The sequence below is a fragment of the Oryza glaberrima genome, chromosome 1 (assembly GCF_000147395.1).
Source record: "Oryza glaberrima chromosome 1, OglaRS2, whole genome shotgun sequence".
In the NCBI taxonomy this organism is placed as follows: domain Eukaryota; kingdom Viridiplantae; phylum Streptophyta; class Magnoliopsida; order Poales; family Poaceae; genus Oryza; species Oryza glaberrima.
Window position 1 is genome coordinate 27,909,211 of NC_068326.1, and position 16,071 is coordinate 27,925,281.

At 44.6% G+C, this 16,071-nt stretch overlaps 3 protein-coding genes across 3 annotated transcripts; 1 reads left to right on the forward strand and 2 right to left on the reverse strand.

Moving 5' to 3' along the window:
* Positions 1-1,826: 1,826 nt before the first annotated feature.
* Positions 1,827-6,363, forward strand: LOC127782885 (uncharacterized). The gene is made up of 7 exons (XM_052310165.1): positions 1,827-2,754; positions 3,337-3,576; positions 3,719-3,808; positions 4,178-4,327; positions 4,836-4,960; positions 5,364-5,493; positions 5,570-6,363. Exons 1-7 carry the CDS (start codon positions 2,149-2,151, stop codon positions 5,693-5,695), a joined length of 1,467 nt encoding a protein of 488 aa, XP_052166125.1. The 5' UTR covers positions 1,827-2,148; the 3' UTR covers positions 5,696-6,363.
* Positions 6,364-9,270: 2,907 nt separating this feature from the next.
* Positions 9,271-11,051, reverse strand: LOC127759986 (F-box/FBD/LRR-repeat protein At1g13570-like). The gene is made up of 3 exons (XM_052284194.1): positions 10,199-11,051; positions 9,924-10,064; positions 9,271-9,804 (listed from the first exon to the last, which is right to left on the reverse strand). The coding sequence occupies exons 1-3, from the start codon at positions 11,003-11,005 to the stop codon at positions 9,418-9,420; spliced, it is 1,335 nt and encodes a 444-aa protein (XP_052140154.1). The 5' UTR covers positions 11,006-11,051; the 3' UTR covers positions 9,271-9,417.
* A 2,697-nt stretch (positions 11,052-13,748) lies between these two features.
* On the reverse strand, positions 13,749-15,732 carry LOC127767906 (putative FBD-associated F-box protein At5g56700). The gene is made up of 3 exons (XM_052293393.1): positions 14,669-15,732; positions 14,435-14,575; positions 13,749-14,306 (listed from the first exon to the last, which is right to left on the reverse strand). Exons 1-3 carry the CDS (start codon positions 15,710-15,712, stop codon positions 13,941-13,943), a joined length of 1,551 nt encoding a protein of 516 aa, XP_052149353.1. The 5' UTR covers positions 15,713-15,732; the 3' UTR covers positions 13,749-13,940.
* Positions 15,733-16,071: the final 339 nt, after the last annotated feature.

The window sequence follows — 16,071 nt, forward strand, 5'->3', positions numbered from 1 at the left end:
AAGTTACTTTCTTTTTGTTTTAAGTTACTTTTATAATTTATGTAATAGTGAAATCTAAAAGTAATTTAGATATATTATAAAAGTAATTTGTAATTTTTCATCAAAGTATAATCATGTGAGATCTTGTTATAAAGATTTAATTGTTATGAATACAACGGCGCAATCGGATCATAGATCGGATAAGTAGTTTAAGAGAAAATTTTAATTTGAAGTATAGGTGGTTCCTATTTGCTTGAAACATAGGGATAAACTACTCTCTCTCTAGCGTAACAGAGTGCGTCACGTGGCTTCCGATTCGGTCTGTTCTGGCCTTCTCGGCAATATCGACATGTGGAATAGACGACTACACCAGCGTGTGGGATCGGACGGTCCTAGATATGTCGCGTGATAAGACCAAATCAAGAGGCCTCTCAAGATAAATTTTACGTTTCTTTTTGATGGATTTTCACGTCGACATCAGGTAAACTATCTCCAATTATTTTTCAGGTCCAAGTTGCCTTTCTTCAATTATTGTTACGAGTCGTAAGCTGCATTCATGCAGACTGACGGTGCCCGCATGGAAGCATAACATAAAAAAATTCTGCCAGCTGCTAGTTTACTTTGCCGTATGCCCGTATGGAAGCATGCATGCATGGAACACCATTCTGTAATCAGTCAAAACTGTGTTCTCGGAATTAACTTGTCATGATTCTCTCACAGATGCTTCTCAACAGGGCGGTTGAATTTGCATAGCCTGCAGTGCACGCCACTCCTGTTGTGAGATGAGGAATCGAACTTTTAAGTTGCGATATGTTCGGTAGCATTATCGTCACTGACGTGTTTTTCTTTAGATTTTTATTTTTCCTTTTTGTGTTAGGTGTTCGCTTTCAATTGAGTTCAGTTGTCTCTACGAGCCACCAAAATATCAAACTTGTCAACGTCAGATTGAATTTTAAAAATCCTACAGATGTCGATCGGCGTCTCTTTTCATCCGGAACGACTATTGACCCAACAGCTGCGGGGGAAAAAAATCCACGACGCCGAAGAGTGTAGCACGTCGCGATAGCAAAACAGTGTTCGTCCAATGGCAAGTGCTAGTACTAGTAAGATCAATATCACTTTTGCTTAAATTGCAAAGCTCCAGATAGCTTCAAATCCTCGGCCACCGTAAAAGCAACGCCACAACAACACAGACGAGGCTTGTTGATGGATCAACTCGTGCCGCGTTCCTTTCGAAGCGAAAAACGATAATGATATGTTAACTGTTGCATTGTCGCTCCCCCTAGTTAATTAAACCTGCTCTATTTTCGTCAAGAGACGCGATTAGCTAATTATCTCGATGAGTTTTATGTCTCATAGGACAGGTGACAACGATGGAAAACGGGAGACATAAAACTCGATGGAGCGCTACGCTGTTCCTCTCCTAGTTCTGTACCAGCAACATCATAGTACTAGCAGTACACGGAATATTCGCGTGGACAACGTGGGAAACAGTAACAATTTTACCCAATCCGGGATCGCGAACCGCGAGCGGCAGCACGGCACGGCGCTATGCCTATACCTCGCTGGAATCCTGAGACGAAACGAAGCGAAGTGAGCCGCCCGGGAGGAGGAAAACCCAATCGCATCCGGTGTCCACGAGCGCACGCGCGGAATCAGGCGGCGGATAGCGCCAAGGCCACGGTCGTTTGGTGCTCTCGTGAATCCGATCGGGCCCAGGGCGGGGGGCGGCCGCGGCTTCCGTCACCGCGAGCACACACACCCTCATCCGCACGGACACGGGGGCGTGCGCGTTCTTATCCATTGGACCATTTCCCTCTTCTTCCGCCGCGGTGAGCCGGAGCGGCGCGGAAGGGTGGGGCACGCACGCCACGCGGCGGAAGCGGTGCGCCCGATCTCCTTTGCCCGCGTCGATCCACGTCGACCCGGTCAAGCCATTATCCCCAACCTCACCAATCCTCTACCACTATTATTATATCATCACACACGTCATCGCGCCCCCTTCTCCTTCCTCTCCTCTTCTCTCCTCTCCTTTCCCCAATTGCTTCCTCCTCCTCCTCCTCCTTCTGCACCTGTTCGATTCGGTTCGATTCGGTTTGATTGGGTTCCAATCTGCGGAGGAGCGGCAACGAGCTAGGCGGAACAGAGGTTGGTCGTCGGATCCGTGGCATGGAGATCTCGTTCGAGGCGTGGGAGGGCGTGCAGCGGCACGGCCAGGACATCGCGGACCGCCTCGCGCAGGGGTTCACCGGCCTGCTCCAGGCGCAGCCGCCGCAGTTCCCGTGGCCGGCGGCGTCGCACAAGCGGATTCCCTTCGAGATCGACCTCCCCGTGGTCCCCTTCGGCGCCTCCCGCGGTGCCCGGGCCGGGAAGGAGTTCTTCCCCGCCGCGGCCGTCGCCTCCGTCATCGACATCGGCGGGAGGCTCGGCCAGGCTGGCGTGGAGATTGGGGCGTCCGTCGGTGGCGCCGTGCAGCACGCCGTGCGCCAGCTGCCCCTGCCGTTCCGGAACGGCCAGATCCGGCGCCGCAAGCTGCCGCCACAGCCTCAGGCGCCCTCGCCCGCGGCTGCGGTGGGTGAGGCGGCGGTGGGGCTCTCGGTAGAGAGGGCTGTCGACAGGTGCCCTCTAGAGGCAGCTGCGGCGGCCGCCGCTGCCGCAACCGGTAGCGCTGCAGCGTCCACGGTCAGTGGTGCTGTGGGCGGAGATGACGTAGATGAGGAAGATGAGGGATTCGGCTGCGAGATTGGTACTTTTGGAAACTTTAAGAAGTCTAAGGTACGATCCAATTCGAATTTTTAGCACGGATGCTGGCTTTTAGTGTAATTTGCATCTCAATTTAGTGCGCAGCCATAGTTTAGGATTGTCTACCGTCAGAACTGAAATTAATTATTCAAATATCCTTATAGGAAGGGTGTGATTTGTCTCGATGTTCAATCTAATTTAGGTGTTTCATTTACTAAAATGTTATGTTTATTATTAGAACAAATATAGGCAAATGGTCACGCATCTGTGACGAATTAATTTAAATCAGTGATGCTTGGAGGTGTTTGGTAACTAAGTTGTGATGTCTTGTTGGCAGTGCGCATGGTAAATGGATGATTTTACATGTAATTTATGAATTGAATACATAACTTGTAACTGCAGTTTAGTGATACTTTTAGTATTAAAGTGTTCTTTTGACTGATCGGACTTACAGTTGTCAGTAAGTACTGAAATTAAACTTCACAAGTATGAAGAAATAGGAGTGTTAATTCTTCTGCGAGTTATGATTATCTCAGCTAGACTTCTAGTGTGAGGTGTTGCAACCCTATACCTGAATTACTCAACATAGTACTTAGCTCTTCTGTTGGTCTTCAGGGTACAGTAAATGTCTCGGCTTCATACAATACCAGGAACCACGACATTGAGAGTTCTGTTGTTGCACGTGGAGACCTTTGGAGGCTGGAGGCATCACGCAGCAGTTCAACTTCCGGAAACGATAGCTCACCTCTATACCTTGTTCAGTTGGGACCGTTACTTTTTGTCCGAGACTCTACACTCCTTTTGCCTGTTCATCTATCGAAGCAACATCTGCTTTGGTATGGTTATGATCGCAAGGTACTCATATCTTTCTGTTTCTTTACACATACTGATTTTCCCTATGAGCCGTTATAATGCTTTTTCTATCCTTCTGTGTTCTCTTTCTTTTATTATTTTCTTGTAGTTAGTAAATTTCTCACTAAGAATGATATTATTACAGAATGGAGTCCATTCTCTCTGCCCTGCTTTTTGGTCAAAACATCGGAAATGGTTGATGATGTCAATGGTTTGCCTCAATCCAGTAGCTTGTGTAAGTATGACTATCTTTTGGTTGAATTCTGCATTATAGTGTTCACATTATCTCATATCTCGTCACTGGTTATAATGAGTTTACCAGTAATCACCAACCTACATGAATAACTCTAAAAGCACCCAAGATTTACTGACCTTTAAGTTTCTTTTGTTGCATTCTGTTGTGCAATTGAAGACCGTGCTTCTTTTTTATGTTGATAGTTTGTGTGTGAAGTCTGTTTAGTCAGCTTCTGCTTCATGCTTAAGCATGCATTATCTTCTTGGCAATCTGCTAGATCTGTTTAATATAACCTCCCACCATTGTTTTTTGTATTTGAAACTGGAATATTGATACTATCTAACAGAGTAACATGGTTATTTGTTGCAGTCCTTCATGGACCTGCAGTTCCCCAATGGACAACTAACATATGTTGCTGGCGAGGGGATTACGGCAAGTGGTTTTCTTCCATTATTTGGTGGGTTGCTTCAAGCTCATGGGAAATACCCTGGAGAAACTAGAGTCAGCTTCTCTTGCAAGGTTAGCATGCTCCCTATTTATCATTTTCTCATAAATTAGTTAATTGTGATCTCTGAAAATTGTGAGCTGCTCCTGCAAAGCTGCAGTGCCCCTGCTTTTTCTTAGAAAAAAAATTCTAATGCAGTGTGGAGTAACGGTATGATTTAAGCAATGACTACTTTTAAACTTCACATCATTGTTAATCGGCTTCTGATCAGAAATATGTTATGTTTATTGATAGTAACACAACCTTTTGGTTGGAACACTCTGCACGCTCAGATGTTTCTCATTGTTTATAGTTCATTTCATGAATTAGGAAGTGTGCACACTTGCTTTCACAAACATGGCTATTTTCTGTTATTTGTGTTATTATTTATTACTATGACAACTTCTATATGATCAGTGTACCATCATCTTTTCTTTTTACAGCATAACCAGCACTGATCTGTTTTAGCTCTCTTCTGCTGTGTTCGTTCTATATGGTAAAGTGGTCTTTCACCTGTGGTAACTCTTTTTTTTTTTCTTAAAGAATAAGCAAGGCACCAGGTTCACTCCTATGTTTCAATGGCCTGACAAGTCTCTGTCATTTGGAGTTACTCAAGCCATAGCATGGAAAAGATCTGGTCTCATGGTGAGGCCCAGTGTGCAAGTCAGGTAGTTTACTTAGAACACTCAAGCAATTCCAATCACTTTTTTTTGTACCATAATTTACCACTTTTGAGCCGTTGAACAGAAAACAAACAGTAATTACTTTGCATTATCTCTACAATTTTAGCCTTGGTATCATGCTAAAGGCATGCATCTATTTTGGTTGAATTTGTTAAATGACTAGCCTCGATAGATGTTATTGTTTTGACCTATTGCAGAGTTGATGCTTCTTTGCCGTTGCTCGCTCTTTTTATTACCATGTAAAATAGTAGTTCTTGTGCTTGCCAGTATATTGTATTGATTGCTAGTGATCATTTGTTGAGTCCTATAGCAAGCACCCTTTTTTTAGTTCTCTATCCTTGATTTTCCCTTTTTTAAACACTCATGTTAATGGTATTTTATTGAACAGTTTATGCCCTACATTTGGAGGAAATGATCCTGGGGTACGTGCAGAGGTTATCCATTCATTGAAAGATGAATTGAATGTAATGTGCGGTTTGTCTTGCTCAAGACATCCATCAGCCTTTACTGCTCTGTCTGTAAGTTCTTATCGAAGCAAAGCCTCTGCTTGGTTCTATTGAGTTGCTTGGCTCTAACTGAACTTTTAAATGACAGATTGGGAGATCCAAGTGGAATGGTCAAATGGGCAGTTCCGGAGTGGTCGTTACCTTGGAAACACCCCTTAATAACATTGGAAGGCCATCTTTATCCGTTCAATTGAATGGAGGTTTTGAAATTTAGCATTCTGCGCAGTAAGTTGTACATACCACTGTACATAGCCCTACTAATGTCCATGTCCTATCTCTGTGGAGATGGCTGTGCAACGCCTATGAATGGTATCTGGAAGTGGTTTCTGCTCGTTTTTGTTGTCAGACTCATAGGTGATAAGTCTCAGCTCAACAAATCAACTGGTTTATTCCCCATGCCAACAAAGGCATCCATATATATACCTTAAAGAGATGGTGATCAAGTGTGTAGGCAGTTCAAGGTTTCTTTTGAAGAAATTGGAGAGAAAAGCTGCAAGATCAGCACTTAATACTTTTTGGAAGTTGGGAGAAGGAAAAGGCTATGAGGTGTTTTGCGGCTGTGCAAGAAGCCAAGACGAATGTGGCTTTGCAAGAAGCCGAAGATGTTCACCCAGAAGCTATGTTCCTTTGGAGCAGGACTGACCATACTGGATGTTTGCTGATAGTGAATTGCTTACTGGCTTTTGCTAATTGTGATGGATAATTATTATCCATCACAATTGATCGTTAGACGGTCTCATTGCTGAGACAAGCTTTGATGGATGAATTGGTGTGCTTTTTTCCCCTGCACTCTTGTATTCCTCATGTAAAGACTCATGATCAGTGAAGCTAAGAAATGTCTACTGGGATGGGATGGAGGACCTGTCTGGTGGCATTGTCAAACCCACATTGTTCTTGAACACATGCTGAGTGATTGCTGTTTCCAGTCACTGAAAAACGAGTTCTGAAGCTCAAAAACGAGTTCTGTTTTCTTCAGAAGGAACAACAGATCGTAGGTAGATTTCTATCAGAAGAAAACGACGTAGGCCAGAATAAATTCTACTCCCTCCATCTACTTTTAATAGTCATATTTTTAAATCTGAAATATATTTTTGATAGGCATATTTCATTCCAACAACTTATCATTTTAATGGCTTTCTTGGATTTAACGTGTGATTTTTCATTCTTCCACACTATATTGGCTATATGTGCATCGAGAAATGTAAATATTAATGAATCGCTTGTTTACGAGGAATGACTAGTAGCATACTTCCTCCGTACTCGTAAAGAGTCGTTTAGGACAATGTTTAAGTCAGACCTTGGGAATATAAATCATAAATAATCCCCCTATTCTAAATTGATCTACATATTTCATAGGTACACCAAGACCAAGAAAAGCTAATAACTCTTTCATACTATATTTACTCTAGCAACAAACTCAATGCATGCACCATCCGTAATATTTCCTAGCCAATAGCAAATCAAGATATTGCATGTGGGTTATAAATATTTGTGTGCATGGATGCATGCGCCATTGTCTATTTACTCCAATACACAAATAACGAATAGACTCTAATAAATGAACACAAATATGTAGATCATTTAGGAATAACCTCAACAAAACTATATGTAGATCGATTTGGAATGGAGTAACTCTCAAGTTGTTGAGTTTGAAAATGTAAAAATTATATGAATATATTTGTCTTGAAAAATACTTTCATGAAAGTATACATATATCATTTTTAATAAATATTTTCATAGAAGAAAGAAGTCAAAGTTGTGTTTTGGAGACCATGTCGCTGTCCAAAACGACTTCCTTTATGGGTACGGAGGAAGTGTTTAAATAGATGATGGGTAGATATAAGCACGGAGGGAGCATTTAAATGGATGATGGTTAGAATTACTTATCTTTAGTCTGTGTGCCAAGATGAAATATAACTATTAAAAGTAGATGGAGGGAGTATTTAGTTTCTTTTATGTAAAGGCCGGAACTTTAATACCAAAGACTATTCATCGGTCATCTAATCTTTCCAAGAAACAGTCGATCTATAATCAGAACTGGATATTCAGTGCTTGCCATTTGCCTGCCCCTGATAACGTTAATTTAGAGCAAGTTTAATAGCATAGCTAACTACTAGCTCTAATTAATCTATAGTCAATCTAATAGCTCATTCATACAATAGTTACATATTACACTATTAATACTTGGTCCCACCTATCATACACACTGCGTCTTGGAGTTCGTGCTACAGCTGGCTATAAATCTATAGCCCGCTGCTTTTCTCTCTTCTCATTTATCTCCTTAAAATATTTTTGTAGCTGGCTTATAGCCTGTTATTATACCTGCTCTGAGAGCACCCGCAATGGTAAAGTAAGGCGCTCTTTATAAAACATATACATCTCAGAAATAGACTAGATTAATAGTAAACCACCTCAATAGTATGTCTACATGGGTATCTATAGCTCTCTTATGCATTGCCTCGTTTTTCTCTATAGACTATCTCTAAGTTAGTAGATAGCTTTGCTCTCTCTTTTCATTTAATATCTTCTAAGTAGGAAAATATGCTGACATATATCTCTTATAAAGAGTTTATAGATAACCATTGTGGGTGCCCTGATAAGAACGGAAGAGTAATTAAGAGACATGTAACCGGGCCATTTCCCATATAATAAAGGCACCAAGCATACGGATGGAGTAGTACTCTCTCTAGTCTTAACACTGGCAAGAACATCCTGCCCGCCGTTTCGGCCTCAAAGCCATGGAGATCGTGATCGTCGCTCCGTCCATTTTGCTTTCGCTTCTCCTCGTCCTTCACTCAACCGCCGCCGCGCGCTCTGCTGCCATGGCCCCTGCCGCCGCCGACGAGCTCGCGCCCTCCGCCTTGGGCCCTGCCGCCGACGAGCACATTTCGGACGTCTACATTGTCTTCGTTAGCCGCGACGACTACGTCGATTCGGTGGACTACGACGTCCGACTGCTCGCCTCCGTCATCGGAAGGTCACTGCTGCTCACTTGCTCCGGCGTGCACCGATGCACAGAAGACAACCTTACTTTAGTTCCCCGTCTTTCAGAGAAAAAACGGACTCTTTACTGACGGTTTCCCGATTTTCTGCTACATATGTACAGCGCATCGGAAGCAAAGACGGCGATGATCTACCACTACAGCGGCCTTGGGTTCGCGGCGAGCCTCGCACCAGAACAAGCTGAGCGGCTGTCAAGTGAGTGCCTTCTGCTGTAGCTCTGTATGCAGAGAAGTGTCAGCGAATTGGATTGACAGTTTCCAGTTGTTGTTATAAGCGTTGTTGTATTCCAGGGAAGGAGGGCATTGCAATCTTCAAGGACAGGATGTACCATGTCGAGAAGGAAGAAGATGGTCGCTTGCCTCGCTTCTTTGAAGAGAATGTCTGACCGACAAGGAAGTTTACTCGCTACGAATTAGACTGGGAAACCATGATTCAGTATACTAGCACGATCTGAAACTAATTATAAAGCTGTGGGCGATTTGCTAAGCTCATGATTATTCAAAATAAGTTCGTTCCTAAACTCGCACAACGTATATACTAGTAGCATAAAGCGTTGGTTTTGTGTATTGACGGGCATGCTATCCGAGCGAAGGGTGGGTTAGTAGGAATCAGTGCGAGCTCCTGTGGATGGACAACCAGGCGTACAGCAATAGAAACCGTCATAGCTTATAGCAAGTTTAGGAACGTTGACGAGAAACTGGACGTGCCGTCTCGCTTTCTTATGTTCGTTTCTATGAACTTACAATTGTGAAAAATAATTCTAGAACAACACAATCTGATGCTTTGCTCATGTCTCGATCTCAAACCTCCTATAATTATTCACTCACTTATTCATTCATAAATAGTATCTCCAAAAATGAAAACCTTCTAATTAAACCAAACGCATCCTGTTCTACAGCGATTTAACAAACTCTCAGTCCCCTAACCTCTTCCTTAGACATTATACAGGTAATGATAGTACTTCCTCTTGTACCACTCATGGTGGCTAACATCGTGATGATTATTCACCAGAGCGCCCTTGAAGAAGAGGAAACGAGCGTCCAAGGATGCCCGGCTGTCGAGGCACAGTAGCTCCTGCTGCTCCCTGACCCATTCTTCACCGAAAAGCTCGCTGCAACCTTTATCTCCCTGGCAGTGGAACTCCATGGCCTTGAGGAACCTGGCCCTGCCGTGGAGAAACTTGGCCATCTCCCTCTGCCACTCGTGCCCCCGGTAAACCTCAAACACCACCCTCTCAAGGTGGTTGTCGATGCAGGGGACAGATCTCAGCACGTCCCAGGACCCCGGTGCGGCGGCGCGGACCTTGGACCAAGTGTCTGACTGCAAAGGCAAAGAAATCAATAAGTGATACACCAGCGTGAGCAGCCATGATTGCAATGCAAGCGACAAAACTATTGTATTGTTAATGAACAATGCACTGAACAGGTGGGTGAATTTACCCTGATGTAGAGCGTTTCTAGGCAAGGGAACAGCTTGAGGAGCTGCATGAACCAATTGATGTACCCCTCGGACGTGTAGCTCAATTCGATAGCGAGTGTCTTCAGGCTTGGCATCAGGGTCTTTATATCGAAATCATCTTCCTGCATGAATTAATGCAATGCTGATAGATTCAGATTAAGATTTCAGGAGCCAAATACACCATGGCCATGGTTTGATTTCTGAATTCCTGTTGATCCATAGGTGATAGAGAATTAGAGACATGGAGTACGCTTACCGTGAAAACGGATTGCCCAATCTCAATCGTGTCGAAGCTCATGCCGAGGTAGCCCAAGAACTCCAGCTTCGGTGCGTGCGCGACCTTGAGGTGTGTGCTTCTCATGTACATGTAGTTGCCGTACACCTGCTCGAGGTTAGGAGCGTGTTCGATTAAGAGCTCATCGAAGTCGCCGCAGCCGCAGAGGGTCTTGAGGCTCTCAGACCGGACGTGGATGCGGTGGCACCAGCCCATGCTCCGCATCCTCAGGTGTTCCAGCGCCGTGCACCGCGACAGCAGGGCGCCGAGCGATTCCTCGGATATGTTGACCCCGAACAGATCGATCTCGGTGAGGGCGGCGAGCGGCGCGGGGGCCTGGGTGGCGTCCGGGAAGGTGCAGCTGCTCGCGTGGAGGCGCTTGAGGGAGGTGCAGGCGAAGAGCGACGCGGGGATCTTCTGCCACCTCTCCCGGAAGGAGAGGGAGAGCTCCTTGACGCCGCGGCCGGCGAGGTCCCGGAGCCAGGCCTCGACGGAGGGGTTGTCCTCGGGCGGGAAGTAGAGCAAGCCGGTGCGGAAGGAGCGGACGAGCGCGGCGGGGTGCGCGGCGAGGATGGTGTTCACGGCGGCGACGACGTCGCGGCCGGGGGCGTAGGCCCTGAAGTCGAGGAGGGTGTAGGGGAAGAGGTGGCGCCAGCGGGTGGAGAGGACGGTGGACCGCGCCGCTTCGTCGAGCCGGAGGAGGGACAGGATGGTGACCAGGACGTTCTCCGGGAGGTTGCTGATGTAGTCGGAGTCGCACGGCGGTGCGTCGCCGCCGTCGTCCGCCATCTCCGGTGCAGTGGCGTGATCGCCGGATGCCGCGGCGGATTCTGGGATTTGGGGAGGGTTCCGGTGGCGTTGTGGGGGTACGGTCCTATATACTGCAGACGGGGCCACGGCCCACGGCCCACAGCGTTATACGATCGATCTCTGCCGTTGGATCACAATCGCATCCGAGTATCCGACGGCTTGGCTTCGGTGAACTAAGTAAAAAATCTTGTTTTCCGAGTTTAAACTTTGGAGAAACAGCTGCTGATTGGTGACCAACTTCTAAGTACTGAACTCTACAATTATAACTTCTTACAATCTACTAAATGAAAAGTTGAATTACTTAGGAGAGCTTGCCCAAAGCCATATGGTAAGTATTTTATTTTACAAGTAACTTTCACCTTTTTTGAACGGATTTGCTATTGCATGTCACCTGGCTAATTTTCTTCTACAATATCAATATACCATCTTTCGAATTCAGAGCGCCATCACCAGAATAACTGGAATTGAGCTATATAAAACGGCACATACACGTATGTTTTCATGCCGCAAAAATATTTTTAGGGCTCCTTTGAAACTCATGATTGAAAAAAATGTAGGAATATAGAAAACAAAGAAATATGATAGGAATGCATATGCAAAACAGAGGATTGAAAAACACAGAAAATTTTTTAAAAATGAGTATTTGATTAGACCGTAGAAAAACACAGGAATGGATTTGGATTAGAGAGCCCCTTTGTTTTATAGTATTGGCAAAGATTTTTCATAGGATTAAAATTCCTACGGATTTTTTTTCCTACATGTCCCTTTTGATTCATAGAAAAGAAAGTAAACTTTCCATAGGATTGTATTCCTATGCTTCACATTTCATAGGAAAATCAGCAAGATATGTGGCATCTTTGTGAACTTTTCCTTTTTTTTTCTCATAGCACTATCTACTTACACACATATAACCTACACTAATTGAATAGACAAGTGGCCATGAGCTTCTAGATTTGCCTCGATCCTAAGCGAGATAGAGCAAAAGCATGAGCTTAGAGTGGATGCTAAATTTCCTATATTTTTCCTCTAAAATTATAAGAATAGAAAAGTTTCCCGTGTTTTTCCTTTCCTCGTTTCTACGAATTAAAGGCATGAATAATGTAGGATTTCAATTCATTTGTTTTTCCTCTATTTTTCTTTCAATTCAAATGTGCTCTTAGGGCCCATTTGAATCGTAGGAATGAGAAAATGGAGGAATAGGATAAACATATGATTCTGACAGGATTAGAAGTGTAAAACAGAGAATTGTAAAACACAAAAATGATTATCTGATTGGACCGCAGAAAAAACACAGAAATCAGATGAGTGAGATAGACTCAAAGGAATTTTTACAAGAGGTTGGACCTCTTGTTAAATTTCCTCCAAAATCTACATGTAATAAGCCATTCCATAAGAATTGTATAGGATTTAAAAAACTCCAATCCTTTCAATCAAAGGATAAATAGCAAAATCTCCTACAGGATTTCAATCCTATGAAATTTCTGAAATTCCTCCATAAATTCTTGATTCAAAGGGCCCTTTAGCGTAGTTTGTACCGTTTGTACCGTACTATTGGAGTTGCTCTTGCCATCGTGCACCCGTGCAAGTCTACGTAGGAATCAGAACATTTCATTCAAGGATCAGATACGCTATTGACTAGTACTATCCACTGAGAAAATGATGGTCAGTTAAATAGCATCAGTCAACTACTTTCTTGAGATAACGATGGTTAGTTATATAATAATATTTTGAAAGACATGCTTCGTTATACAATCACCTACCTGACATCATCGTGCCTACGTCAGGAACCCAGTGTAATGGACTGAAACGAGTACTCCTTCCGTCCCATTTTAAGTGCAGCCATAAATTTCCGTATCCAATTTTAATCGTCTGTCTTATTTAAAAAAATTTTTGAGAAAATTTAAAAACATAAGTCACACATAAATTACTATTCATATTTTATCATCTCGTAACAACAAAAATACTAATTATAAAAAAATTTCAAATAAGACGGACAACTAAAATTGAGCACGGAAAGTTATGGTTGCACTTAAAATGGGACGGATGTAGTATTTATCATTTACTAGCTACTACCTCAGTCTCAAAAAGAATACATTTCTAGCTATGCAATAGCCAGAAATACGGATGGAGTATGATCAGTATTCCTCCTTTACTAACTATGAATTCTAATTAAGAATGGGATCTATGAAAAATTTCAAACATGACAACACATTGTTATATTGCTAACTGCTTACTGTACATCCAACGAGGACACCATTTTTTTTTCTCTCAAAAACACATGGACACATCTTTGATTCAAAGGAAATTCATATGATTTTAGAGGATTTTATTTTTATAGAAATTTTTCCTAAATAGCCCTTTGAATTAAAGAAATGAATCCTATGAAATTTATATGGAATGCCTAATGTCATACAAGGTTTGGAGGAAATCTAACAAGAGGCAGTGAATCTTTATCTCTCCTCTAATTCCTGTGGTCCAATCAAACTGTCATTTCTATGTTTTTCCTGTGTTTTGTAATCCTCTGTTTTTCAATTGCATTCAAATCAAAATCCTTCGTTTTTTTCTATTATTATGTTTTCTCAATCGTGCGATTTAAAAGGGCCCACAGACAGCTAGCCTGATTATAGTAGTATATGCCAATATGCAGCTTCTGAGATTGATCGCTAAACTAAATTAAATGCTGTTCTCGAGAACATGAAAACTAATCAAACTGTTCCTCAGATTCAGACACAAGAATCACATAACTTATGCAGCCACTGAATGGCGTCAGAAACTTTCAGACAACACTACGGATTAACCCACAATCGACAAAGGAACATCGCCACTTGTTCTTTGTGCTGCTTTGAACAATTGAACTACTCTCAGTCTCACACAGTTTCAGACCTATAAAACGTCAATAGCTTATATATACAAATTATATGAGAGCAACTATCTCTTCCTTTTGGCATCGCTGGGGGCAGCAATGGCACAGGTATAGGCTACTGACCGGCCAACTACTGAATCTGTAAAAATGGAACCTGACATCGGCTGAGGCTCTGTTTGTATAGGCTAGTAGCTCTATCTGGTTACTTGCCCAATCTTTGCTTTCTGAACAGTGGAAGTCAATATCCTTGAGAGCTCTAGCCATCCCAAGCAGAAACGTCAGAAACCTCCATTGGCAGTCTTCCCCTCCAAAATCCTCGAAGATCAATTTGTTCATGGAATGTTCAATGCACTGGACAGATGTTATTGTGTCCCACTCTTGAACATCGACCGGCCGGCAAATTGACCGGCTGTCTGGCTGCAAAGATCAAACGTTGCAGATGAACAATCAAGATTCAAGACAGAACCACCACGTTTTGATTTCTGACTCAAACAAGTGGTGCTAAACTGCTAGTAACTGCTAATCACAGCCAATGTATTTGATACCTCGATATGAAGGGCCTCAAGGCATGGGAAGCATTTCAGCAATTGGGCAACGAAGATGGTGTGCCCCTTCTCTGAGAAGGGCACCTGAATAGCCAAAGTTTTTACGCTGCTCATCAGGGTCCTAAATTGCACGATGCCTCCCTGCAATATTCAGAAAACAAAACAATGTCAGAGCAACAGCATCTGAGTGACAGAAGCAGAGGTGCAAGAAACAGAGGAGCCAAGAATTGTTACATCAAACACGGTGTCATGTATCACGAGCGGGCGGACGCTCTTCCCCAAGTAACCCAGCACCCGCAGCTTCGGCGCGAAGACGATCTTGACCTTCGCTGCAGCGAGCGGGAGGCCGATCCCCACCAATTCTTCGAGGTTGGGGGCATCCTCGACGACGAGCTCCTTCAGGTAACTGAAATCACCGAACAGGCGCACCAGGCTCCTCGATCGGACGCATATCTTGTCTAGTCCGGTGATGTTCTTCAGCTTTGTGCACTCTAGCGATGGGCAGTTGGACATCATAGCCTGCAGGAAGCCCTGGGACATGGAGACGTTGGACAGGTCGAGCGTCCTGAGGACGGGGAGCCGAAGCATCGGCAGGGAAAGATCGAGGAAGTTGCAGTTGAACACCCTGAGGATTTCCAGGGAGGAGAACTCGAGAATGGAACCCGGGAGGAGCGGTGCCGGGACCGTGTACAGCATGTCGACGTCGAGCTGCCGGACGCCGCGGCGCGCTAGGGTGCGGAACCAGCGATCGACGTCGGCGAGGTGGTCCGCGAACCCCTGCCCATACATGACGAAGCGGAAGCTGCGGATGCGGACGTCCGGGCGGGCTGCTAGGATGTCGGTGATGGAGCGGATGACCCACTCGCAGCCGCGGCCTTCCTCCGGCGGGAACGGCTGGCACGCGTTGAAGTCCAGCAGGGATTCGTCGAACAGTTTCCGCCACCGCCTGGAGAGCACCGCCGTGCGACCGGCGTCCCGGAAGGGGAGGAAAGAGAGGATCGACAGAAGGACGGCGTCGGGAAGGTCGCTGATGCGGTCCCTGCCGTCTCCGGCCGCCGCATCGGCGCCGCCACCGCCGCCGCCACCACCGGGAACCACGCGAGCGCGTTTGGCCGGCTTGGCTTCGAATTCCACCTCAGGGTGGACGGCCGGGGCCCGCGTCGACGGCGGCGAGTCGTCGGAGTACGATCGCAGGGAGGGCGGCGAGTCCGGGGCGATGATCTGACCCCGCCGCGACGAGGTCGCGGAGGCGGAAGGGGAAGGGCTCACGCAACACATGCCTGCGCGGGTCTCGCATGTGGCGTCATCAATTCTCTCATGCGAAGGGAAACCCTACGGCTTATTATATCACGTCTACTCCCTTTGTCTAAAAAGACAAAACCTGATTTTCGTGCCCAACGTTTGACCGTCCGTCTTATTTTAAAAAATTATAAAAAAATTAAAAAGACAAGTCACGTATAAAATATTAATCATGTTTTATCATCTAACATAAATAAAAATACGAATTATAAAAAAATTTCATATAAGACGAACAGTTAAAGTTGGACACGAAAAGTCAGGGTTTGTTTTTTTTTTTTTGAGAGAGGGAGTAGTCTTCTTCGACCGTGGTGGTGTACAGGTGTTACGCCAAACGTGGC